Here is a 26,956-nt window from a genome sequence, read left to right on the forward strand (position 1 = left end):
CTTATTGTATTTCACAAAGAGCTGCTACAAATGCTGTTCATGTGTAAGCTGCTGCGTGTTTTAGATAAACACTGAGTTAGTACTTGCCGCGGGCCTCATTTGCACTGAACAAACAGACGCTCGCGCAACCCTTACCCCGAGTCTACCCCCCACCCCTCATCTTGGGTGACCCTCTGTTCAAAGTCAGTCGTCTTGCGTTAGTATCAGCCCGCGCGCATCATTAGCTATCAATTAGACTGGCACCAGCCCAGGCCCAGGGAGGAACATCTGCAGCCTTTCGGCCCTGTCGCTGAGGAGCTGTCACGGTCTGTGCACCAACCAGAGCACACGCCAGGCCAGAGAGGGGGCAGCAACTGACGGCACCAGCCCTCATGTTACCGTTAGTACACAGGCCTTTCAAGAAGGGTAAAGTGGAATACATAGGGTGTGGAATTTATGTAGCATCATTATGGACATGCAAAACACTGATAGCTACTCATTCTCTCTCATTTTCTGTATCCACACATCCTTGGAGTTGGACTTTTGATATAACCTTTTTTTTTTATTTAACTCCAATATTCCCTGTTTATGTTGTAGGATGGTTTGGGTGACACAATGCTCACTGGTATCTGAGCCGGGCCGTCTGAATCACAGTCACTTACATAAGCGCACTGACAGCCCTGAGGTCACTATGAGACTCCATCCCAATGATTCAACTCTTTCAAACTCATTAACTGTTATTTCATGAGTGAGAGTACAACGATCCTAACAGTTTCCAAATGTCCACTCAGCTCATGTTCTCACTGCAGGGTGAAAGTTTGAGGTCTTGCTTAAGAACAATACAACACTCATCTTTGACAGTTTGGAAGCACAATTACCAGTCGAATTGGTTATTACACTGGTAATGACAGAAATCTTTTTGTTTGAGGATGAATGTATATAGGTATACGTTTATGTTATGCATTATATTAAACTTTTCATTATCTTTTAAGTCAGGGGTAGGCAAGTTTGTGTCGTGGAGGGCCAATTTTTGTTTAAGACAGTGTTTTGTAACACTTTATTTTACAGTACCCTTGATACATTGTACCTCACTAAACTCTGTAACAATCTGTATTAACATGTACCTATGGGTTAGATACACAGTGGAATAATATGTATTTGTAGTTTGTAGGTACATAATGTAATTAGAAATAACTCTAACCCTAACCTTAAGTTCTAATCCTAAGGGTCTTGTGTCCTATTACATTATGTACTTACAAAGTATTAAAACAAGTTATTCCATTGTGTATCTATCCCATAGGTACAAGTTAATACAGATGGCTACAGAGCACATTACATTGTATTAAATTTAGCTAAGTACAATGTGTACAAGGTAGTGTAAAATAAAGTGATCCCCAGTATTTTCTACATTGTAAGTCGAGTGGGAACCACCCAGTATATTTGGAAACAAAATTGCATTATCTGCAGATGGTGCGTATGAAAACAGAAATATATATTATGATTTTTTTTTTTTAGCATACAAAACGGTAATGCTAATGGGAAACACTAAAATGTAAAAAATAAGAATTTATGACGTCAATTTCACCTTTAAATCTAGTAGTTCAATTTATCCCAAGACCTGGTTCAACTTCCCCTGCTCCTGGGGCAAAAGGAGTCACAAGATGAAGATCAACATCTTAAAAAACATACTCAATTACGCAATTTTTGAATCCCAAAATGTATGTAAATAGTAACATTCTGTATTTATATTATACTCTCTTACACACGCAAAAAAGTGGTTCATCTTGTCCCATACTTTAGCAGGTATTTGATCTCTTATTTGTGTAAAAAAAATATATTTATCAACTTCATCTTGAGGGGGCCAGAGGTTCTGTGCTGGAGGGCTGGATTTGGCCCCCAGGCCTGACATTGCCTACCCCTGTTTTAAATTAATGAATATGACTACTATAATACAACTATTTAAATAAATGAACCTATGTAGCATCCAATCCATAGCCAATAGAATTCAGGATTGTGATGTCATATCGCTAAGCATCGTGGGATTTGCAGCAATAATAAACTAATGGAGACTTTCAAAGGTCACATTGAAACATTTGGACAGTGAGTTACATGTGTTTACCAGTAGTGACTCAGCTACTTGTTGTTCCACAGCTTTGAATTCCACTTTTTATGTTGTTTTATTTAGTCCACGGGAAGTGTTGCCTTGCACCCACAAACATGGCAGATCTCCATGGTAACACTGAATTTTCCTGAACTCTATTCACCTTATTACGGAGGTTCGCGCGGGCGACGCCATGAATTGTGCCCGCCCCTTTTCTCCTATCAGTTAACATAGGACTGGAGAAGTTCAGATAGAATCAGCTACTACACGAAAACAAAGCCGCGCAGAGAAACGGTGCAGTGTTGACTTGTTGGTGCAAATGAACATTGGACATTTTACACAAATCAATCGACTAAACATCCGATTTTAACGGTGAACTTTCCCCCTCGTTCTCCGCTTAATGAACGGGCTTCGCGCTCCACCTGAAGTGTCAGGACAAGTGCCGAGACAAAGCAAAAAGAGGCAAAAATGGGCAGGGCGGAATAAGGTGAATAGCGAACAAATCTTTACTTTCTGTAGCAGGACCATCTGGGAAACAGCTCACATCAAATCATTTCTACTGCAAGCTTGGTGACGATTCAGTTGCAGCAAATATTCACACCGAAATAGTCTTGTATCATTGAAAGTGAACTTTTTAACTTCTCTCACCCATAATTTATGTTATGTGTCCATATGTTTTGCAGCAATGGTACACTAGCACTATGAACCTCGTCGCAACTTGGCTGACGGACAGAATGGACCTGCAACTCCATGTCTACCAACTCAAGATTCTCATCAGGATTGTAAAGGTGAGTCGTGAAATTAAGTGTGTAGAATGTGGAATAAAACTGATGATTTTTGCAGATACAATTATGTAGTTAAAAAATGTTTTTCTCTGTTCTGATTATTTCTGTTTGAGTGAATAGGCAGCTTTTACAGTGTTACAGAATTGATTCCAAATGAGCGTGAGGCAGTAGAGGACATACTTGCTCATATACTCGCTCGGCAGTACTTGATAGGCACGCGTTATGGGTGACATGTGCCATTCCACAGTCTGTGAGTCAAAGGCAGTTGCACAGATCTGGAGGAAACAGAAAACAGTGACCCATATATTTCACATAGCACTTGCGATTTTTTAGATGATAATGAATGGAGACATGAGTTCACATATAAACATACATTATCCCAATGTATTGTGGGTCATGTGCCTAATGTCCAGCTTTTCATCCATATGGTCCATACATAGCCAGCATCTTGTTATATTTTAGCTGCAAAATGTGTGAAATTTACTAAAGATACAGACGGCATCTCGGCATAGAAGGGGGCGTGGCCTCACTGAGGGGGAAAATAGAATCTTTTGGGAAACACAATTTTTCACCCTTTTTAGCCATTTCCTGGTGGAATATGAACTTATTTATCACATACAAATAAAGTCCAGTGTAAATCGGGCCCATATGGATATTTTCTCATAGCAGATTATTCTGTAGAAGTGAAAAAACGGCAGTAATAGCAAGCGCTAGCTAGCGTTAACATGTAGCATCATGTTAGCGTTTTTTTTAATGTGTTTATGGGCTGTTGAACCACTTTGCTCCTCTCCATGTCTTTGTATCTTTATTGAGTAGAAAACTATATTCCTAATTCAGCGTTCATTGAAGTAGTTTTTGAATAATTAGAGAAAGTTTAGATTTTTCTCCAAATTGTTTTCCCCCTTAACTGTTTTCAAAAATGACCATATATGGGCGATTCCAGAGATGCCGTCTGTATCTATAGCGAGTCTCATTCTTACCCCTATGTTTACAAGGATTTTTCTGTTTTCAATTTAATATATTAGTGTTTGTTTTGTTTTGTTCCCCCTGAGACTTTCTAATATAGACCACTGTTCATTCTTGCTGCAGTCATGATTTGTTCCTGTTTTGTCCTTGCTTGCTTTGCATTAATCCTTGTCTCATCTCGTAATATACCAAAGGGAAGCTTGATTCACATTAGTCCTGTTACGCGTATTTTCTTTAATGGCACTTGTTTGAATTCCTTGTGTAACGTTAAAAAAACATTATTTTAAAACCCATTTCTCCATTTCTTGCGCATGTTCAGAAGAAGTACCGTGACTTCCGGCTACAGGGCGTGCTGGACTCCACTCTGAACAGTAAGATGTACGAAACAGTGAGGAACCGGCTGACGCTGGAGGAAGCCACCGCCTCGGTGAGAGAAGGAGGCATGCAGGGCATTTCTATGAAGGACAGCGACGAAGAGGACTAGGGACGACACCTCGTATAAGAGTGACTAGAAACATCAACTTCAGTTATGTTCCCTCCATTATTAGACATTTGATTTTGAGAGTTAAGACCCTCATTTATTTAAGGAATAAATGTGGGCTTAGCTGTATATGCAAAACTGCATATTTTCTTCACCCAAATAGGTTCAGTGTCTTGAGGCCAAAATGAGTTAGAAGAGACTGAGCCAACTGCCAATGCTCAAAACGACATAATTATTATACAATTCAGATATAATACATTACGAATGTGGCTTAAATGTTCCAATAATAAGTGAATAATGTTTTGTTAAATCTGTCACATAATAATCAGTTGGCAAAGTGGTCTAAGATTTGAACTGTGTCTATCTATGTTAAAGGGGCTATATAATGCACAGTGCTTTTTTTGTATCCTTCAAGGTAATAATACTTTCTCTCACAGTCACATATTCGGTGCATTTGTTGTTTCATTTCCCTGATCCCTTTTGATACAGTTTCCTCCTACGGATCTACTTATCTGTTTTCATAGCACTTGTTTAGTTTTCTATCTAATAAAGTTTACATCTAGTCAGTGTGTTCACGTGACCAAACTGTTTTTGAAAATGAACAGCACAATATAGCCCCTTTAAAAAGCTGCACAACATCCACAATAACAGCACCGTGTAATAAAATAACACAACTGACGATTATTTACCTCTGAGAATCACAATGTTTTACATCCAGCATGTTCCCTGAAAAAAACCAAAGTCTTAATCACATCGTAATAAATATGACCAGGCCCTATGAGGAGTCAACTGTTAACGGGACCACAGATCTCAACAGATAAAGCAATATCAATACTTCAATATATCAAGCCTATACTGATGTCTGCAATGCGTGTCTGTGTAACACATTGTGATCCGTCCAACCAGCCGATAGCATTGGAAAGAAGCGGTTCAGAACGAGTTGGATCATATTTATCTTCAAAACGTAAAACGCACAACTCATTAAAGGAAAACAAACGAACAATGACTTTCAAAATACGGAAATGTTAGTCCTTAAAGGGATATTTCAGGATTTTTTTTTTACATAGGGCCTCATTCACGCAGTCCTTATATTTGAAGAGTTTAGTGGTGCTAGGCTAGTGCTAGGCTAGCGCATGTCTATGGTAACTAGTAGCCTGCATTAAAAACAGTCTGACCCAAGCACAGCGCACCTGAGGCAAATCACTTATAACACCAGACTACCGATATAAATGCCTGTTGACTTTTTTTTTATTTTATTTTTTTATATAAGCATTTTTTATTTAAAATAACTTACATTTGAGCAGCATCAGCTTCCTGGTTGGAAGCTACGCAGCGGCGGAGTGATCTGCTAGGTTAGCTTCTACAGTAGTTTGTTTACCTGCGGCCGGCATTACTACACATGGAATTCACAAAGGAGCTTTTTACAAATCAGATATGGCAACGTTTGGAGGCCTACCCTATGATTTTGAAGATGTATTTAATGCAGGCTACTAGTTACCATAGACATGCGCTAGCCTAGCACCGCTAAACTCTTCTTTGACTGCATGAATAAAAAAAAACACTCTGGATAATTAGGAAATGAAGCCCTGTGTCAAAAAAAAACCCTGAAATATCCCTTTAAAAAGATATTTAAATTTGATTATGATTAATTGTGCAGTCCTCATAATAACCTTCTAAAGAGTGTGTTGACCCTGATTCTGTCTTCGTACAAAAACAAAATATGATGATCAAGACGATGTTTAGAACTTATATTTTTTATTAGGAGTATATTTGTGGTGTGATGAATCTTTGAACTGTTGGAGTGGCTCCAAACACAATTCTCTTACTGGCTGTGTTTGTAAAGTCGGTGTAATGTTAACTAGTAGTCCCCTGTATTTCATGAGAAACGTTTATGGTCTTTTATGGTTTATATCAACGTTTACACAGTATGAATTAAGACTAATGAGAAGCTAACAAGTAGCCTAGCACTAGTCACTAAGCATGGCCACTTTCTCTAGTTTGCCAAGATGAAATTGCACTATGTTTAGTTCAGATGAATTCAGTTGCAGTACTGCCATAGCCATGTGTAGGTGTTCTCGCTCTGATGTAGCACACAGTCAAATATGTTTTCTTTGGAAGAATCTATATACAAACTAATATGCTTCAAAGGAAATGTTAAATATGTATACTTCATATAGTATATTCTCTGAAGAGATATATAAGCTTAATCAAAATGGCACAAAAAAGTTATACCTATTAATGACTAGAGCTGGGTACCGTAAATCTTCTCTCTCTAGATCCAATGCTGTTGGTGCAGGGACTGGATTAAAGGCAGTGACTTTTTTAGCAATGATTTTTTTTCCCTCCAAATTATGCACAATTTTTATTATTATTATTTTTTTGCCCAATGTTTGTCTCATTTTTTTTTCTCTTTTTCAGATTTGTCCCCCTGATTTTTTGCTCATTTTTTTTAGTACAAATATTTTTCCTATATCCCCCATTTTTTTTAAATTTTTTTATTGTTAATATTATCCTTATTTGCCCCCATTTCCCCCCCCAATTAATCCCCAATTTGTCCACATATTTCCTGACATTGGAGATGAACCTGATATTGTACATTTGCAGTTCTGCCACAGTTCTGTTTCCTGGTTCTAGACTAAAGATATTCTACCATAGGTATCGGGAAAAAGTATCATTCAGGTATCGTTAAAGTACTGGTATCGGGGGGAAAACATTTTTTTTAACAGTACCCAGCCAGCCCTATTAATGTCAAACTCTTAATCCTCTATGCTCTTTCAATAAATTCAATTATCATCAAGATTTCTTTTTTGTTTTTTTTTAAGCAAACTCCCCCCCCCATTTATACATTTCCATACACATCCGCTCTACGCCCATGTGTAAAAAGTATAATAAATGGTAATTGCCCAGCCTTTTCAATGGGCAATGAGCATTTTTTGATAAGTGCAGATAGGAAATCAAATCAGGGCATTGATGATAACATTTGTAGCAGACCTCCTTCCATTTACCGCAGGCGTATTGTCAGTAGTGAAGGCGGGGCAGCAGCGCGTGCCGCTCTGTGCTGAAGTTCTTCCATGAGATTGTCACAGAGATCTTTCAAAAGTGTCACTTAGCTCTTTCCTTGTCAAAGTAATCACTGCCAAAAACTCTGCTCTCACCCTGGACTTTCCCCCCCCTTTGTTCTGTTTTCATGTGTAATTCATTTTTGGATGGGCTGATTTGCCTCTCGCTCCCTGTAGCGCTGTGTACAGTCCACATGTGTGTGAGGGTGGGGGGATGCGGCGGCGGTGGGAGGTGGGGCTCGTCTCTGTGGTTCTTCTGTATCTAGAGCTGTGAGCAGTACTGCATGTCCAGGTGTTGTTGCTACATGTGTATGTGACTGACGGTTCACCGAGCTTCTGCCTTCTGTCACCCACCGAGGCCAAGAACAATAAAACTAATTCTACAGTAAACCGAGTGGGTCGTTTGTGACTGTGTCCCGAGGAAATAACACTTTTGAATGATCATAATACAGTAAAACACAAAGCTAAACTGGGACATGCAAATTAGATTGTGAAACAAACGTATAGACAGGAAAAAAAGAACGCAAATACACTTTATTGTCCCAGAGGGAAAATTGTCAAAGTTAACAGAGAAAATACATGACATCTATGTTTTTTGTGCCAGATCCTATATTTAAAATAGGGCAAAAATAAAAATGAAAAAAGTGAAAGGATAAATAAGTATGATGTCGCGCAGGTCAAGACAACCACATGGAGAAGGACAAGCATGTGTTCAATCATGAAGGCGAGACACTGCAGGTGAATAGGGAAAAAATAAAAATGTACAGGTATCAATGTAAAACTTTTGCTTTAGATTACTGGCATAAATGTGAGAAAAAAATATATATTGCAAGTTTTCTGTCATTTTATGTTTTCATATAAAAACAAGGTGTTTTATGCCTAAAAATGCCCCAAATTTCCCATCTTTTCGGCGACGAAATCAGAATAACGGATTGAGCTACATTCAGATTTATGGTTTTATTTTATTGATGAATGAGTTACCAAGACTTTTTCAGAGGGGATTGTGGTGATCTTGTTTAGTTTTAAAAGGAAAATAAATAAAAATTTTGCCGTATTTTTTGACATTCAAAACTCAATAAATCAGGCTAGGAACTAGATATTAAAAAATCCCTCTGAAAGATTCTTCAAAAATATTGTTCAGTCCAAGTCTTTATGTGCTACTGACGTGGAGATAGTGTTGCCACAATGAGAGAAAAAATGTGTTTTGAGAATAAGGCACTTGAAATTGTGTTGTCCCATATAAATCTATAGGGTAACAATGAAACAGTACAATATATAAACATCTTATTGTGAAGATTAGGTATATTTTTTGTTTCCAGGTGAAAGCTTGAGAGCTTCAGAGACCAATTTGGCCCAAAACCTGAAAACTGAAAAAATGTTAGTTTTGCATGTAGTGTCTCCCCTTTTTAAAGAGGAGAAAAAAAGTTCCAATGCGGCCATTTCCTAAGGCTTACAGTTACAGGAAGAAGTGGGCCACAATAAGTCCATTCTTAATTTCACAGTCTATGAGTTAGAAACATGAATAAAGTCAGACAAAACATTACTTGATTTCAAAGGTTTGTATTTAGTTTCGTTTACTTAAGTACATGTACTTCAGTAATTCAGTGACATTATAATGGAGTGGCTCTTACTTCAGCAAAGAAAAAAACACTCAATCCACTATGTGTTAATCTTTAAGTGGCAAAAGCTTCATGTTGACACATAAAATAGATGCAATTTTTGTTTTTGTACTTTTTCTTGTACTTTATAGATTTTTAATGTGAATTTTCTTTAGAAATGTTAGGATTTTAACATTTGCTTCACATATTGTCACTTCTGATACATAAATCAGACTTTTACACTCAAAATGTTACTCATAACTCGCATCGCTCTTGTAGCATTTTCTCTTTCTCTTTTTTACACTTTTTTACACTACCTTTTACTTCTACTTGAATACGATTATTTCACTGTAACGTTGCTCCTCTTTGGTAGAGTTTCTTCTCCTTCATATGAATGAGATTTTGTCAAAGAAAAGTTAGTATAGTATTTGCTGATTAGCTGAAGACTATAATCAATATATTTCAGAACAGACTTGGAAATACTGTACATCCCAATGATCTATTGTTCAGCTCCCAGCCCTGCAAAGGCCTTTGAGGATCAGCATTTGATCAAGTGCAGGATCCGTCGTGCTGTCTATGACTTGTTTTGAACAAATCTGTCCAGAAAATTGAATTGGTATCGAGTTATACGTATTTGGGGGGAGAAGACACAGGCGAAACACTTTTTTTCTTCTTCAGGTTTTCAGGTTTTGGGCCAAATTGATCTCTGAACATATAAGCTTTCACCTGGAACCTAATCTTCACAATAACATGTTTAAATATTGAGCTGATTCATTGTTTGCCCATAGATTTAAAAAGGAAAACGTAATGTCAAGGGCCTTTTTACTCAAAACACATTTTTCTCTCATTAGTAGCACACATAGACTTCAGATTTTCCAGCCTTGGACTGAACAATATTTAGAGGGATCTTTTAACATATAATTCCTAGCCTGATTTATTGAGTTTTAAATGTCAAAAAATACTGATTTCTGATACTGATGTAGCTCAATCCGTTATTCAGATTTCGTCCCTGTCAATAATCTACAGCAAAAGTTTCAAATTGATATCTGTAAATAAAAACATTTGCCTTACATTGCATATCCAAAATTTAATTGTAAAGTTACTAGGATTTTACAATAGAAATAAATCTTGTTTTTCTTTCACTGTGAAGAAAAGGTTGGTGGAATCTACATTATTGCCTATTATTGATATGGTGATGTGTTGTACATGAATGACTCGCCTAAATCTATGGAAAGCTTCTGTTGATGCCCATCTTGACCAGGCCTCTCCTGTATCTCAATGGGACTATAACCTGGTTAAATAAAGGCTCAATAAAAAAAATAAAACAGACTCCACTGACCACTGGGATATGGCACCAGACTGTGAAATACATATCTGTGGCAGGCCCCTCCCCCTCGCACCATTTTTCTTCAGAAAGTCAGATTAGTGCTGCGGATTAATGCTGTCATCTTGAGAGTTGATATTGCCCACCAGAAGGAGATTGAAAGAATGGCCCGAGATCAGCAACGAGCAAAATTAAATCAAGCTCAGAGGATTAGATATAATATAGTCTCCAAATTAAAAGGAGAAAGGATATCTCATAACGATCGGGAGGGGAAAATCTTCTTAAGAAAAGAGAAAAACATTGTGGCGTATTTATTTGTACAGCCTCTAAAAATAAACTTGGACAAGGAAATTTGCTCCATGCAGTTGACATACAAAGGACTCAAAAGTGTCAACAAAAGGAAATCAATGCAAGTTCTGTACCTGGTTTGGCAATAGTAGAATTTTAAACTGGGCCACTCAATTTCCAGCAATACTAATACGGTTTTCTGTGAACTGTGTTTTCAACAGTGCTGTTCTGTTTCGTAGTGAATGTTTAGAAGAGCTATTTGTCCTTTCCTCTTCATGCATGAGTGCATGCGTGTATCCTTGTTTTACTGTCTCCAGGAAGTCATCCAAGTCACATTCCCAGAGAGCGGGTCTCCAGTGGGCTGAAGGAATCTTTCAGTGGAAACAATAGCGTGGCAAAACCTTCCTTCTGTCGATACATATTATGCTGAAATTATGGGAATTTAGATAGCCTATACCAATTGCTATCTGAAACGATTAGATAAATGTTCTTAAGGCAGTGTGATCTCCAGATTCTGCAGAAAGATTTTGCAAGCAACCACTGTCACAGATCATATATCATATATCCATAAATGATGTTGGCTAATTGACCCTTTTTAAAGCAGAACTAAGTAACTCATGCCCCTAGAGGCCATAAGCACCACTGCAGGCGTCTAGCATGTTGCGTTTTTTACTCATTAATTGTCCGTGAGAGTAAATACTACGCTGACAGAAAAGACAAAGGGAGAGAGGGATATTGTGCATCTAATTTCACAATGGAGATCTTTTTTTTTTCACGCAAACCTGGCAGTACAAACTGTTTAAGTGGCGCTAGCCCGCAGTTAGTTTTGCCCGTTAGCCTGTTAGCTTCTTCTTCATGATTCCATTACTCCAACCCGGTGCAGAAAAGCTGCAAGTGTGGTTTTCTGACCAGAGACACCAGGGGGAGATGAAAGACCCCCCCAATCATCCCATCAACACTTGTATTGCCCCCAGAGGGACTACGAAAAGGATGTATTAAGGCAAACAAGTTGCTTAGTACTGCTTTAACCGACGAGGATGATACTGTATCCTGCTTCCCTTTTCTCTCAAGCTGTTCTTCACATTAGAGCCATATAGAGCCTAGATACGCAGCAGCAGCAAAACAGTCAGCAACAATCTCCTGTAGTATCTCACAAGTCATATTTTTGCTAAAAATAAACAAACATAAACTAAATAAAAAAGTAGCGAAGGTGGTATGGCCATTGCTGCCATTGAATAATAATGATAACAAGAAGAAGAAGATGAGAGGACATTGAAACCATATAGGCTAATGAAGCAGTGCAATGTGATGTTGCATAAGGCTGACATTGTACAATAGGTTTTGTATTTTTAGTGCAAAATGACCATGTGAACACGAGTGAATGACTTTTCTCTCCAGTGGTGACTCCATCTCCATACCCTCTGCATAAGAGAATAATCAAGCTCTACTCTCCAAACGGCCCAGCCTCCAATAGCCTGTCAGTACCTCATTTCATTCCTCCTCACACGACCGCGCGCCTCGACGCAAGACATGACACCGCCGTGGATTAATGCGGCTGCAGATTTATCCTGGCACGATCTGAGCTGCTTTGGCTTTTAAGCTCCAATAAAGGTTTGGAAATGGGAAATGAGAAGGGTATGAAAATAGAGCGGAATGTCCAACTGACCATCACGGTGAGGAGCGGGGCCCGTATCCGGAGCGACGGGGGCGCCGCGGCACGAGGCGAGTGGATAATGGCGACGGGGAAATGAATGCACACTTCCAAGCAGCCCCATCAATTGGAAAGTGATTTGTGTACAGAGGCATTTGATTTTTTTATTTTTTTTGAAGTAAACACACAACAAAGCAACAAGAGCGAGGCGAATTTGTGCAGAGGGGGATAGGAACTTGCTCAAAAATATTGACTTGAGCTACAACTGTCTTCAGGTAGATTTGATCAAGATGAGATGATGGCAAAAGGTGTAACAATAATCCTTAGTTATTAGTTGAAGTATAAATTAAGCTCTCAATGTTTTGCCTGATCAAATAAAGGAAGTATACTTTGCATGTCTGATCTTTCCAAATTGCCTGCCATTTGAGAGGGCAGGTACATGTCAGATCCTTTTAATGAAAACCACCCAAAGCCTCTTATGTTCGCCTCCGCATGCACCAAAAACCTTCTGATCCGGGCCCCGGCAGACAACAAGCTCCCTGATTAATTTGAGATCTTTCTGTGAAGAGACTGGCTTATACTTTGAGCAGCCAGATTGTGCCCCAGTCCAAGCAGTCATATTAGACACTCATGCACAGCGAGAGAGCATATGGGAGGAATAATATGACCACTCTCATGTTTCTAGGAAGGTGCATTAATCCTTTGTATTTCATAGAGCTGCACAGTTCATTTGACCGTGAACTGAGAATATTACAAAGTCAGATGCACACACTGTTTAGGGGAGACCGGGGCTATTTGTCACGCGGGGTAATTTCTTTGTCACACGCTTTTTATAGCTACACGAGAGGGCGCTGTACAATGGTATTGATATATAAAATATGTGTATTGGTATTCCTCGTCTCCTCCAATAATAATTTTCTCATTTGGACTGAAGACATTTGAATTGTTTTTATGCCTTTTCCCAGATTTTAATGTCTGAGTTATTTCTGTAATGAGAGCTTCCCTTTAATTAGTGCCTTAAAGGAGCTATACCTGATTTTAAGTTTAAGTTTTAAGTTTAAGTTTAATGGTTTTGTATAGCCCAATATCACAACAGAAGTCGCCTCACAGGGCTGCACTGAACATTAAGGCAATAAAACAGAGCAATAAATATGACAATTAAAAGTTCAGGTGAATCCAGGCAAATATAATGTCCAATAGGAGGTGGCGACAAGCGGCGTGGGCGTCCCCCGTCCTTAGACTCTCCAGCACGGCAAGGAAAAACTCAAAAACCCGGCAGGAGAAAAGAGACACCTTGGGGAGAACCACAGAAGGAGAGATCCACTCCCATGGACGGACAGGCTATAGAGACCCAGGGCCGAAGGATCCCTCAGCAGACGGGCCAAGATTGCAGACCGTCCAGTCCTCAGATTCCAGAATGCTGAATGATTCTAAAAATGGAATGACAATCATTTTGTCGTCCTTTAGTATATTGTAAACTCAAATGTTTGTGGGGAAAACAGCGTGCACCAAATGATAAAACATTTGTATCAACTTCATTAACTTTCAGGCTATTTTTCTGGCATTTGTGAAGGTGACCCTGAAAAGTGGCCCAGCAAGTTGTGAAATGTGCCTGTAAACTTGTCCCTGTAAAGAATTTGGATACTACAAATATATTAGGAAAGTTATGAATGAGTTTGGACCACAAGAACCCCTTTCATTGTTTGCAATCAAAAAAATCAGGTATAGGGCCTTTAAACAAAAGACACTGATCTGATAGACGGAGATGTTAGCTTCGATTTGAGCCGTTTTAGAGCTAACATGCTAAAGTTGGTTAGCTCGTTTACATTGTTGGTAAAGCGGACGCTCTGGGTTATTTGTCACAAAACCTGAGGGGTTATTTGTCACATGGGGTATAACATGGTGGGATTTTTTTTTCTTTTGTGTCTAATATGTTTTATGATCACTTTGTTTTCACATGAGCTTTTATAGAGGCTGTATGTTTGCTTTTTGTGTGAATTTGTACATTTTACACATCAACAGTTAGTTCAAATGAGTGTCATGAACACATCTGGAATTGCATTGCAACTGTTTAAAACGTATGGTGTCCTTTTATCTCAAAAAGCAAAAACGTTACAAAGGATAAACGTTCATGAAATTTCAATTTAGCATCAAAAACTCCATTAAAAACAAAAGCGACAACCACCCCCAAACATTGTGACAACTTGCCCCGCCTATGGAGCACATTGTCGATTTTGTTGTGTTTGACGGTTAATACATATTTATCACAATATGATAGAAACAAGAGAGTGAGGTCTACTTCAAGTCAAGGGTTCAAGCTTTCATTTGATGCAGGTCTGACTCTTGTGGGATTTTCTGTTGATGAGCAGATGAACTCTAGAAAAGGTGTGACAAATAGCCCCGGTCTCCCCTACTGGTGGATCCATGTTTCATTTAAATGATTCCTTTACTCCCTTGATCCGTGGACTCAGCGCCTGAGCTGAGGGTCACGAGGGTCCTTGTAAAACTCGCATCTATGCTGGACTGTGAGTCACACCCCACGGGACGCCCTGTCTGCACCGGAGAGGAGCGAGAGACCGAACCACCCCGCTGTGTGAAGAGACGTTCCACAGGTCTTTTGTCAGACAATACAATGATCAATGTTAAATGTGAAATGTGATATATCAACTCTGCTGCGCGATAGAGTAACATAGATAGGATGAAACATTACTGATTTCAGAATGGATAAATTCACTTGTCATAGCAGTATATTATAATGATACAATAATATTATAATGATGCCGACTATCATTTTAATAGGCAGCTGCTCATATTCATATACTGTTCATATTCATAGCTTTATTCTCTTGTTTAATCTATTGATAATGGTATTGCTGCATATTTTCTTACCTTCTATATCCGAGGGCATACATACTGTATCTTGCTTTTCATCTCCCACACTTCAGTGTTTCCTCCTCTGTCTGGATTGCTGATTTTACCCTGCATATTTTGTGGTTATTGTCTGAGCTCATGGGTGTGAAGAGATAAATGGTTGGCCTGGTCAACTCTGACGTATCACCTCGCGTGCACCTTTAGAGCTTTAGGTAGAGACTGTTCTGCTGAGCATTCACTTCCTCTAAACTGCCAAGGAGACCTCTGCCTGAGCCCCCACCCCTGGAGCTGCAGGAAGGCCCCATCAATAGTAAACCATATTTGGAGGGGAGGGGGGTGAAGAGGCGGTTGTGAGGGAGTGAAAGAAACAGAGGCGAGCAAGTGCAGGCATCTCTCTCTCTCTCTTACTTTTCTATAGTGAAGTAATTTTAGTTTTTTAGTGTTTTGAGGCCAAACACGTTATTCAATCATCTTGTTTCGGTTAACTCTGACTCAACTCTGTGTTTTGTTATCATAATAGTGTCGAAATGCATTTGTTTTAATGATTGGACATTTGTTTTTGGGTTGTGGATTGTGGTGAAAGATTGAAGGTCCCAAAGCCATGTTTAGAACCACTGATTTACAGTATGTGGTCCTTAAGTAAAGCTTACAAATAATTACTAGTTAAATAATAATAGTGTGTTTTGCATTGATGCTTTTCATAGAATTGTATTTGACCTTTATCTGAGCAGGAAAGTCACACTGAGATGAAGAATCTCTTTTTCAGATGAGTCCTGGCCCCAGAGTGGAACCTATTGGTACATGTTTTTATAGGAGTTGAGGATTATCTCTGCTTTACAAGTTATTAAGGTGAAAGTTCTTCTTTTGAACTATATACCCCTGAGAAAAAACAGTCCTCAAGATATTACAACATAACCTAGAATATCTACTGGAGTTCTTTCAAAAGCAAAAATAAGCGGTCTGGGGATGGAGGCTGACAGATCCAAACTTTCACATAGTGCTGATACAGTTAGTTGTTTTGAGGTAGTCTGTAGACACACTTCAGTGCAGTGCAGAGGTGAGGCAGGGTGACAGCAGCACAAGGTGAGCGCGACTGTGTCTGGTTGGGAGGAGGAGGAGGAGGAGGGGGGGCTGCTCCAGGACAGAGACAGGCTGACAAAAAGACTCACGGTGAGCGTGTCAAACAGTCACAGCACATGGGCCTGACACGGCTCGGCTCTGTGCATCCATCAAAACTCCAGCTCAAACGCAGTGTTTCTCTGTTAGCTCAGTCAGCTGCGGCGCTGCAGTGGTAACTCCATGCACTGAAATGAAAGGTGTTCAGTGATAGTGATGTGCAAAAATGCTAAAGTAGCCTATGGATCATTTCAAAACCACACATATAAATTTGCATTGACGTTGTCAGATTGAAATGAACAATTGAGACACTGTCAGCAAAATTATCATTCTAAAAAAAACATGTTTTGTCAAAGGAATCTTGTGCACAATACACAGATCATTATGCACACTTTTCAGAAGCATAAAGACAAGTGTCTTTCAGTTAAAATAGACGGTAGAGATGGAAGAGATGGCATGAGGTCATCAAAGGTTCATATGGCAGTATTGGCCATACCGCCTTTGCTACGCCCAATCCCGTCATGCCTTGGAAGCTAAACAGGGAAGGGCCTGGTCGGTACTTGGATAGGAGACCGTTTGAGAACACCAGGAAGCCTAGCGAATGTAGTGAGTGGTTGGTGGTGGTCGGAGGGGCCGATGGCGCAGACTGGTTGCCTCGCTTCGGTCAGTACCCCCAAGGCAGCTGTGGCTACAATAGTAGCTTACCGCCACCAAGTATGGAATGAATGAATAATGCAATTTAAAGTGTCTTTGAGTGTCCAGAAAAGCGCTATATAAAACTGATGCATTAATAATAATAATAATAATTTAATATTATTATTTTTATTTTATTTTATTTTATTTTATTTTATTTTATTTTATTTTAATTTTAATTTTAATTTTAATTTTAATTTTAATTTTAATTTTAATTTTAATTTTAATTTTTATTTTTATTTTTATTTTTATTTTTATATGAAGTGTGGACAAGCTTAGAGGTTGGGTTATTGTCTGCAAATTATTTATTTAAATCTGTTTTTTCAATTTAAGTGTGTACATTGTGCAGTGTAACTTTGTTCAATAATACCTTGTAATATATGTACACATACAGTATATCAGAGAGAATAAAGTTTACCTTAAGGTATACTTTATTGTCCCTGCAGGGAAATTTGTCCTCTGCATTTGACCCATTTTTCAATGTTGCTGGGACAACCCATAAGAAGCAGTGGGCGTCCACAGTGCAGCGCCCGAGGACCCATCTCCAGATGTGGGACCAGGTTAATGGTCAGACTCACCTGTCTGGAGGATTATTTATTTAGCATAAATAAACAGTTTGCCATAAGTATAGATCTGACCTCCACAGTAACACTTGAACTTGTTGAATTATTGTAGCTGAGCATCAGAATAGTTATGAAGTTGGAAAGCAAATGCTTCTCAGGTGTTACTTCTTAAACGTTTAGGTGCAATCCTCCAGACTTGCAGGGCTCTGAAAGTTGCGAAAGGCCCTCCCTACTGATGGCGCCTCTCTTCCTCAGGTTTGTGGGTGGTGAAAGTGGTGGTGGGGGCGACTGGAGGTGTCAGGATATGGTCTGTGACGTCTTCCTGGTAACATCAGGCTCATCAGCAGTGGGTCACACTGGAGGCTTACACCTTAAACAACACAAGGGGGTCTCCGCTGGGGCCGGCTCTGAGGAGAAGTCACACGTGCGTCTGCTCTTCACATGTGTCGCACACTCCAAACAGAAAACAACCTTCTGAGGGAAAAGACTAATATATTATTGCTCCAATTAAATGACAGTGTGTTGATGAGGATCCTATACCTGCTTACATTTTTATTGTACACCACTGAGAGTGAATGAACAAGACTCCTAACAGGGTGCTCCAGCAGCTTTGAAAGATACTGTAGGTATTGTTGTGGCTCAACAATGGAGGGACCCAACAAATGGACACTAGACGAGGAGGAAAAGGTAAAGGGAGGTATTTATTATTCCAGATAAGTTGGGGCAGCTGATTGTAGTGGAGCAGGCAGAGTCACTTGGGTAAGTAGAAGTCCAAGTAAACAGCAGGAAGTGAGGAGCTGAGGAGCGCCGGAGACACGCAAGTAAAAATCCAAAAACAGGTGACAGTTTCAACGTGTGTAGGACGTAACAATCTGGCAGGTGAGAAGGGTCTATGAATGAGTCGGATTGAAGATCAGCTGCAGGTGCTCCCACACACACACACGGGGGAGTGACATATACTACCGGTCAAAAGTTTGAAAATGCTTTTTATGTATCGGCTTTTCTTTATTTTCAACACTTTTAACTTTGTGTGATTCTCATTGAAGTCATTAAACTATAAATAAACACATGGGATTATGTAGGAAACAAAAGAGGGTGAAATAACTCAAAATATGCTATATTTTAAATTCTTTAAAATTGCATTCTTGGCATTTTCTCAATGAGCTTCATGTAATAAGGTTGTCACCTGAAATAGTTTAACAGTCTGTTAAGTGAAAAACATTTCTGGTAACAACATCGTGAAGCTCATTGAGAAAATGTCAACAATGCAAAGAAGTAATCAAACAATAATAAGAATCAGAATAATCTTTTTCAAATTGTTTTGTTTTTAACATAATTCCATTTGTGTTCATTCATAAATGAAGGCCTTCAGTGAGAGTCAGTGTAAACGGTCTTGGCATAAAAGAAAAAAACAATTCCTAAAAAAAGCATCTCCAAACCTTTGACAGTAGTGTCTCTGACAATTTGACCTCAAATCTTCAGTTTACAGATTTGTAAATACATTAGTGACAACTAGGGCTGGGTACCGTTAAATGATACCAGTAAGGTATCGGAATTTTTTTTTGGTACCACTGGTATTGAAAAAACAGTATCGAAAGCAAGTATAAAAAAAAAAAATGAAAGTATTGAAAAAATATTATATCTTTAGAGACCACGTTTTTATGCCGGTTGGTTCAGGGACAGCATTAAAAGCTCAAATCAATTATACTAATTTAAAAGTAAATGTAACATTATTGCTCTGTTTTCAGGTATCATAAACCAAGTATTGTTAATGGTTTATTATGCAAATACCAGTTGAGGCCTTCGTGTTTTGAATGGCTTAGCCAGTTTTACTAGCCCTTTCCAACATTAATAAAGTGGTGCCTTAACAAACACAAAAATGTGTGTCTTAATAAATAATGGTCAGGGTTAGCAGATTGCACAGAGGCTGCAGCGGCTCTCACTGTCACCAAGGTAACAGACTCTGCCTGTCAAAGCTTTGGGCAAACCAATATTACAGCCAATCAGTGACAGCACAACTTGAATGATTACAATTGAATTTTAAATTAAACGTAAAAATGAAACGAGATGAACACCAGCAAAACACAATAATTTACTAATATAATAAAAAGGCTCATGCAGGTTTGCTTGAGGTAAAATATGAAAAAATGTATTCTCTGCATTTGATCTTATACCTTCAATGGCACCGAGGCAACAGCGAGCAGTAGGTGACTGAACACCAGCACCCCGTCTCAGGATCTTGACTGGTTTGGTCAGGAATTCAGTTGGAGACTTACAGAATATGGTGTTTTAGGTTGATGGGGGAAATACACCCAGCTCTGGGAAGAATATAAAACTGCACTGAAAGGCCTCACACGACCCATGTATTTAACCCGTGGATCCCTCCTCTTGCTCTGAGGTGTGAGTGCCGTGGTCAGGGTTACACGCACTAAATGACAAATGCCTAATCCCCAAAGTACAGCCAGTCACTTTATTTTCATCAATGGTGCTGCTCATTATTGCTGCAAATCAATGTATATCTGTTTATTCACTACTACAAACCACTATGTTATTATTAGAAGATAAATACAGCAAGCATTTTTCCTCCACCAATTTATCTTTAATGATTGCTGTACATTACATCGGGCAGAAACAACAACTGGGGATGAAGGATGCTGACCTGTTGCCTATGGGCGACAAGCTCTAATCGCTGCAGGCCGATAATTGCAGTCTGAGCTGAATGAGGAGCCCAGTTACAGCAATAGGATCAATGTTTATTGTGTGGATGAGCCGGCAGTTGTGTCTGAATCCACTCGAATGAGGCTTTTTTTTTTTTTGGTCCATTAACATAAGAGTGGTGCTGGGACAACAGTTAATCCCTCCATGCTGAGCCACAGGTGGAAACAAAACAGAGTGGGGATGTTTTTAGGGTTATTAACAGGAAAACTAATGTAGTGGGGCTGAGTCATGCTGGGCTTAATATGGACCAAGTCTATAGGCCTTAGGTAAACCATTCACCAGGCAGCATCTTCTGCAGAGGACCAGCGCTGGTGTGGAATGTTCTGCTTTTATTTATAACACACAGTTGGTGAGAATAGGCCTATCCCGTTTCTGAATCTCTTTCCCTCTCTCTTAAAACAATATATACTCAAAAGGCTAAAATAAAATAAAAATGTAATAGTTGGCACTGACTATCGACTCTGTAAAGTGCTCAATTGGTTGCAAAGTGTCTGTTGTCGTTGCTCGTGTCGAGGGAAACGGCCCGCAGATATGGAATCACGGGGCTTTGTGAGCCATGGGTGCGCGCTGCTCACAGCTCGGCGCGGGGATGCCTGTGGACTCCTTCTTGTGCGCCTCTTTTAGTGCAAAGTCCTTTCTTTCATTAGTCAGGACTCTTTATGTTATCCGCACTCTGCCACGGCCTCAGAATGCAGCAGTGCAGCTTCACGCCGAGCTTTACAGGCTCCGAGAGAAAAGCTTGGTCTTTTGCCTTCGCTGAAACGAGGCCACTGCGCAGTCAGTGCATTTGAAATGAGAGAGAGGGCAACTGCATTTAACAGAGTCAAAGGACTTTCTAACAGGTGGAGAGGGGGATTAGCCTATGAAGCCCACATCGGCCTTATTCTATAAACTCCTGGGCACTACTGTTTCTGTTACCGACTCTAGCCTTATGGACCCTAAGTGTAAAATCCTAACTTGAGTTGCAAGACGGATCGCAGCTTAGAGTTTGTTTAATTCATGCTGTATTTTTTATGCGGTCAAGTGAAACAATTTGTCTTTGCAGGCGCATTTAAAGTGGCAACGAATATAGTTCTGCCATTATGATGTGTAGGTCCTTACAGTTTAGCCATGGAGGCGGGTCCTGACAGAGCTCGGGCCTAGGGGCGGGGCCGCGCCATGTGACACAGTATGCCATTAAAGACCGAGTCCAGTGCAGCGCCAAGACTTTCTCTGCATTGCCTTTCACCCATTCACAGCTACTTGTCAGTCATTGTCTCTCTCGGTGTCTCACTGCATCTTACTGGTTCCACACCTGATCCCCATCATCCAGCTTCAGACCCGCCGGGCCCCGAGCGTTGTCAGTGCAGTCAGGCTGAGGACGCAGCCGCTGGACTCAGAGGGCTGCTGATGTGATGCGCGCAATTGCTCAGTAAAGTTCAGACCAGGAGCAGGTCTGACACTGGAACGGCTCCTTTCAGGTCCTGCATTTGCCCCGCTCTGGAAACGGACATGGCCTCGTCGGGGTCGTTGGACTCGGTGACATCATGTGGCCGGACTGCAGGTGCAGGGGGGCCAAAGAGTCTGGCCTTTTCTATAGACCGGATTATGTCCAAAAGCGCGGAGCCGCGGCCTACTGAGGACGGCCGCCCGCTGTTGGGTCTTTGTGCCCCCATCCCGTGTATGATCCCGTTGCCTCCGTTGGGCTACGAGCTTCATTCCTGTCGCCTCATGAACTATTCCGAGCTTTGGCGGGCAAGCGTAAGGGGCACGCTCTGCGGCAAGACAAACTGTGGCGCGTGCGCAAAACCGGAGTCCAGCTTGAAACAACCGCTGCTCTCGTCCAGTCGGGTGGTCAAACCGCAGGTCTTGCACCAAGCGGTGGCTGTGCCCGGCTCTCTGTACTACTTCAACTACCTGGAGTCTGCATACCCGCACCACGAACTTTTAGGCGGGCCATGGTCTCAGGCATCTCTGGCCGCGCAACAAAGGTTACTGCTGCGTGACAGCGCCAAACTTTCCTCGGACAAATTGCCTACCCCTCAATACCCCCATAAGGAACACCTGCCCGGGCAGCTGGACCAGATAGTCAAGGACCACGTTCTGAGCACGGACAAGAGCACCAACAAGACGCACAGCAAAGTCAACAGCACCAACACAGATGGGAAGCCCAAGAACTTTACATGTGAAGTGTGTGGCAAGGTACGCGGACATATATTTACTATAATTAATGTATTCATGTAAGTTACTTAATAATAAGTATTTTATGTGATGACAGTCATATCTGTAGATGATGCACATCAAAGCTTCCCAATCCGAATTCCCTTCTTTTTTTTTTTTTAGTTAGGCCTATGTCACGCTAAATCTAAATTAATTTCCTTGACCCTTGAAGTTTATGCGCTTGAAAAAATGAAACTGAGTGTCTTGTGTTCTACAGGTATTCAATGCACACTATAACCTGACCAGACACATGCCTGTGCACACGGGCGCGCGGCCCTTCGTGTGCAAAGTGTGCGGGAAAGGCTTCCGTCAGGCCAGTACTTTGTGCAGGCACAAGATCATCCACACACAGGTAAGTGCTGCAGGTTCACCACTGCTCCAGTCTGGGCTGTTCTAATGTCCGTGTGTTCACAGGAGAAGCCTCACAAGTGTAACCAGTGCGGAAAGGCGTTCAACAGAAGCTCAACGCTCAACACGCACGTGCGCATCCACGCAGGTTACAAGCCCTTCGTCTGCGAGTTCTGCGGCAAAGGTTTCCATCAAAAAGGTAGCTTCGCCTACATGTTTGCTTTTTTGGTTATTTTTTTTAAGTACATTTTATTTGATCGATTGAGGATTTCCTCTTAGCCATGTCTTTTTATTTCCTTGGCACACTTTAACAGAGCCTGTTTTTCGAACAAAAAAGCTCTTGGCATTATTATTATTATTATTTTCATGAAAAAGAAAAAAGAAAATATAAATAGGTCAATCTAAACAAACGAAATGGACTAAAGGAGGAAAATTACATAATTGGCGCAAAATGATTTTGAAGAAATAGATTAATAAAATGAAACGGGTTTAACCCTGTGCTTCAGCTATTATGTGGCGATGTTTCCAAACGGAGAGATTAGGCTGAGCGCGGTGTCTGACTCTCTCAGCGGATGTGATGGAATTCCGGGGCTGAGGACCATATGCTGGCGCTCATCTCTGGAGCCCCAGTGAATAGAGAGGTAATTGCGGGCCGTGGAGATGACGCGCTCAGTGGAAATAGGACATGTCACGTCCATGGACTAATCCTGCTCCGGGACGGGTGCATTTGCTCTGGGTCAGCTACCCAGACCTCGGCTACGACGGGAGACGGGGTTTTGCGGAGCTTGATTTTGAAAAAGTTTGACAACTTCTTGACTCTCGCGCGCAGAGCCCTGATTAGCGATGGGAAACGGTTGTGTTAATCTGGGCAGTAGCCTATAAGCTTTGTAGAAATATTACCCTATTATTATCGAGGCATCAAAACAAAACAATCGACACACTTTTTTTTTCTTCTTTCAACTGCTCATAGGCTATAATAATCTTGACCAAAATAGGTTATTACGTTATTACGCGCTTAAAAAAAAACAAAAAGGCTAAATATATAGGCCTAAATATTGGCCTAATATTAGCCTAACAAATATAGGCTACATAATATATCATGTTAATCGGAATTTACGTTGCTACACGTCTGTCTTTCTTTTTAATGAGTGCAGTTGGCTCTTTCAGCTCATTTCTAAACGCTCTCCTCCAACAGGGAATTACAAGAACCACAAGTTGACGCACAGCGGGGAGAAGCAGTACAAGTGCTCCATCTGCAACAAGGCCTTCCACCAGGTCTACAACCTGACGTTCCACATGCACACGCACAACGACAAGAAGCCCTTCACCTGCACGACCTGCGGCAAGGGGTTCTGCCGCAACTTCGATCTCAAGAAACACATCCGCAAATTGCACGACAATAACTACTCCGCGCCGCCAGAAGGTGCCCGGGACCTGCCCAGCTGAAGACGCTCTGCACTGGGGGGAGAGAGGGAGGCGCACAGAGACTATGGCGAAAGGACTTGAATTCTTTTTTTTTTTTGTATTATTATTCCAACTGTCGCAGAGGGATCACTTGTATTTGAAGCATTAACTAGGACCGCAATATTGCCTAGATACATCATGCACATTTCCCCCACAATGCAACAGCTGGAGAGAGGACATATTTTTTGCCTTTTAAAAGTGAAAAGCATTCGATGTAGACTGGGCAGACAAGTATGTGTAATTAAACAAATGAAATGTTATTTAAAAGCTCTTTGAAAGCGCATCGCCATAATGTATATTTCACAAACATAATGTGAATGAATAAGTTATATTAAACTTGAATGTGGAACACAGTTTGGAGTTTTTGAAGATGTTTGAAAATAATAAAAAACTTATAGTAAAAATTATTTGGATTTTTTTTTAATGTATATGTCATTGTCACAGCCTAGCCCATAGCCCACATAGCCTATGGAGCGCATACGCCTATTATATAATGGGCGAATAGACAAACAAAATCTTTTAAATTCTACAATTACAGAAAACATTTTACATTCACTGAAAACACACTCCATTGTTCTATTTCAATAACTGGACTACTGTAAATTCGTATTTGGGAGGGTTTTATTGTTTGGAAAATTTGAGCAACGTTTGAAATACACTGCCCAGCCTTACTGTGCAGACGCTCCACATCAGAACGTCAAAACAAAAAAAAGTGATTATTCCCGCGTGATCCGGTAAGCGCGCGCTCCACATTTATTGACAGACACGATCTTAATAATCTAACATTTACTCTCGAGTGTGGTAATGGCGCAAATGATGAAGAACGGACACTTCACACAGAATTGCATTAAAGAGCTAAGCGGCCTCGTGAGGCTGCTGGAGGCGCGCGCTAATCGAGCACTCGGGCCGCTCGTCCTCGGGGCCCGTCCTAATAGGGCCCGGTGTATTCCGCGCACGATCCCTGGAACAATATTATCCCTGCACACATTCACCAAGAGCGCTCTCCGTGCTCCCCAATGGCGCGCTTTCTATTAACAGCCAATTAAGCGCGCGCTCAGCAGCCGGTCTGCTGCGGCAGAAGCCCGGCACACACACACGCGCGCATCTTTGCTGCCACACACACACGCGCTCACTCACAGGTGAGGAGAACGTATAGAGCATCATCATACGTCGGAAAACACTTTAAGTATAAGTCTATAGGCTCAGCTCAAGTTTAACAGTTAGGCCTATTGGAGACGAACGAGACGGACTGAATGACCGGCTGTCAGCAGAGGGTTATACTCGGCCTTTTGCTACGGTTATATCACAGTCACTTATACTAAATTATGTGATTGTTACATTGTAAATCTACATTGTAATCTTATTGGTAGGTCTGACCACACGCACACGGGAAAACAGCACCACCACGTGACAAAAGACTCATTTACGCAGTGCATTTCACAAGTGAGAGGTCAAGGCGTCACTCCACAGACGCGTAAAATACTTAGCAGTCTACAGTAAAGGGTTAGTCCACAAGGAGAAAAATGTTCTCTTTTACTGCTATTCAACAAAACCATGCCATGGTCATTTCTAATTATAATGCACTGTCACAGTTGACTTTGTTTATTATCATGAACATGATAGATCAATTTATACCATGTTTACAAGTCAGAAATTAATAAGCCTGCAGGGTTGACACACTTTCATCAGGAAATCTGTAAATCTGAGATCATCTTGAAGCGATGCTGTTGTACAGTTGGATCTTAATATAGGTCTCAGCTATCCCCAGCTTCAATGTAATGTTGTTCCCATTAAGTGTACACTTTTCATTGTCCTGACAACAAATATTTGATCACTGTTGTTTGTGAAATGTGCTGCTTTTGGAATATGACAAAGAGTTTCTGTTCACGGCAGATGATGTGAGCACAGACTGGCCTTTTCACTGCAGCACTAACATCTGAGCAGTGGCGCACCGTGCACTATGGCTTTGATGAGGCGTGTGCACGTGAGCCCCCGCAGTAATCATCTGTCAACAACAAGAGGCCATCCACGAACAACCCCCACCTCAGTGAATCAGAGCCAGCACAAAGTCTGGCCGGGACAGGAAGAGAAGAAAGAGCAGGACTTTTGTGTGCGCTGAATTGGTGGTAAATGGAGATTAGCGGGGAGCTTTAGCGGCGCGCACAAGTGCCTGATGAGGAGCGCTCCGTGAAAAGGACCAATTAAGTCTACCAAATGTTAACTTACATCAGTTTCCCCTCAGTTTAGCCCACATGAAACTCCAATTAAAGCATCCCGGTTAGCAGCTTTTTCTGCTGAGGGGTGTGAGGGCCACAGAGCCACTTTCCCACAACATCTGAGCAGCACCATTGTCCACCTCAGCCACTGCCCACAGCATCTGAGCGAGAATACCAATGAAGCTTCCAGCAACTCAGCCATATTTTCCTATTAAAATAAATGCAGAGGGGTACATTTTATCAACACATTTTAAATAATCTTCTTTTTTCCCTTTTATTTGTTAATATGATGCATTTCTATCCCAATTTAATCCAAAACTCAAGACAAATACTTAAAACCTATAAGTAACCCATACGTCAGCTTAACAACAGGTTAATTGTAATGTACAAATAATAACCCAATGAGAGCTCTTTCCATGTTTTGAACCGTTAACCACACAAAAGAAGTTCCCCACAAAAGAAGCCATAACCATGTGCACTTGTTTGTTTCTTGGTTTAATTGCAGCCGAAGCAAATATTGAGCAGGAGCTGCTCAG

General features: G+C 40.7%; 3 protein-coding genes across 6 annotated transcripts in view; 2 read left to right on the forward strand and 1 right to left on the reverse strand.

The window, feature by feature from the left end:
• The window catches only part of cadpsa (Ca2+-dependent activator protein for secretion a), a 91,613-nt gene extending 86,834 nt beyond the window's left edge, over positions 1-4,779 (forward strand). Inside the window, exons 26-27 of one of the 2 annotated variants that reach the window (XM_079579223.1) lie at positions 2,764-2,868; positions 4,151-4,779. In XM_079579223.1, the coding sequence (XP_079435349.1) occupies positions 2,764-2,868; positions 4,151-4,315 (270 nt within the window). In that variant the 3' untranslated portion in view covers positions 4,316-4,779. The remainder of the gene's footprint in view (positions 1-2,763; positions 2,869-4,150) is intronic. The other variant, XM_079579222.1, reaches the window with a different exon arrangement.
• cep15 (centrosomal protein 15) overlaps positions 3,052-26,956 on the reverse strand; it is a 28,282-nt gene continuing 4,377 nt past the window's right edge. For 2 of the 3 annotated variants that reach the window (XR_013793991.1, XM_079579361.1), the window contains one exon: positions 17,378-17,928. Coding sequence is in view for 2 of the 3 variants with exons in the window: in XM_079579361.1 (XP_079435487.1) it covers positions 17,913-17,928 (16 nt within the window). In the remaining variant the exon portion in view is untranslated. Of the gene's footprint in view, positions 3,141-17,377; positions 17,929-26,956 lie in introns of those variants that run through there. The other variant, XM_079579359.1, reaches the window with a different exon arrangement.
• Positions 21,200-24,246, forward strand: fezf2 (FEZ family zinc finger 2). The gene is made up of 4 exons (XM_079579451.1): positions 21,200-22,374; positions 22,610-22,744; positions 22,807-22,939; positions 23,936-24,246. Exons 1-4 carry the CDS (start codon positions 21,685-21,687, stop codon positions 24,184-24,186), a joined length of 1,209 nt encoding a protein of 402 aa, XP_079435577.1. The 5' UTR covers positions 21,200-21,684; the 3' UTR covers positions 24,187-24,246.

This window comes from Gobius niger (genome assembly GCF_951799975.1).
Source record: "Gobius niger genome assembly, chromosome: 20".
NCBI lineage: Eukaryota > Metazoa > Chordata > Actinopteri > Gobiiformes > Gobiidae > Gobius > Gobius niger.

Bases quoted from the DNA above. Each gene is read 5' to 3' on its own strand.
- fezf2 (XM_079579451.1), top strand. From the start codon at position 21,685: ATGGCCTCGTCGGGGTCGTTGGACTCGGTGACATCATGTGGCCGGACT. The intron at 22,745-22,806 runs GTAAGTGCTGCA...GTGTGTTCACAG, and splicing joins ACAAGATCATCCACACACAG to GAGAAGCCTCACAAGTGTAA. The intron at 22,940-23,935 runs GTAGCTTCGCCT...CTCCTCCAACAG, and splicing joins CAAAGGTTTCCATCAAAAAG to GGAATTACAAGAACCACAAG.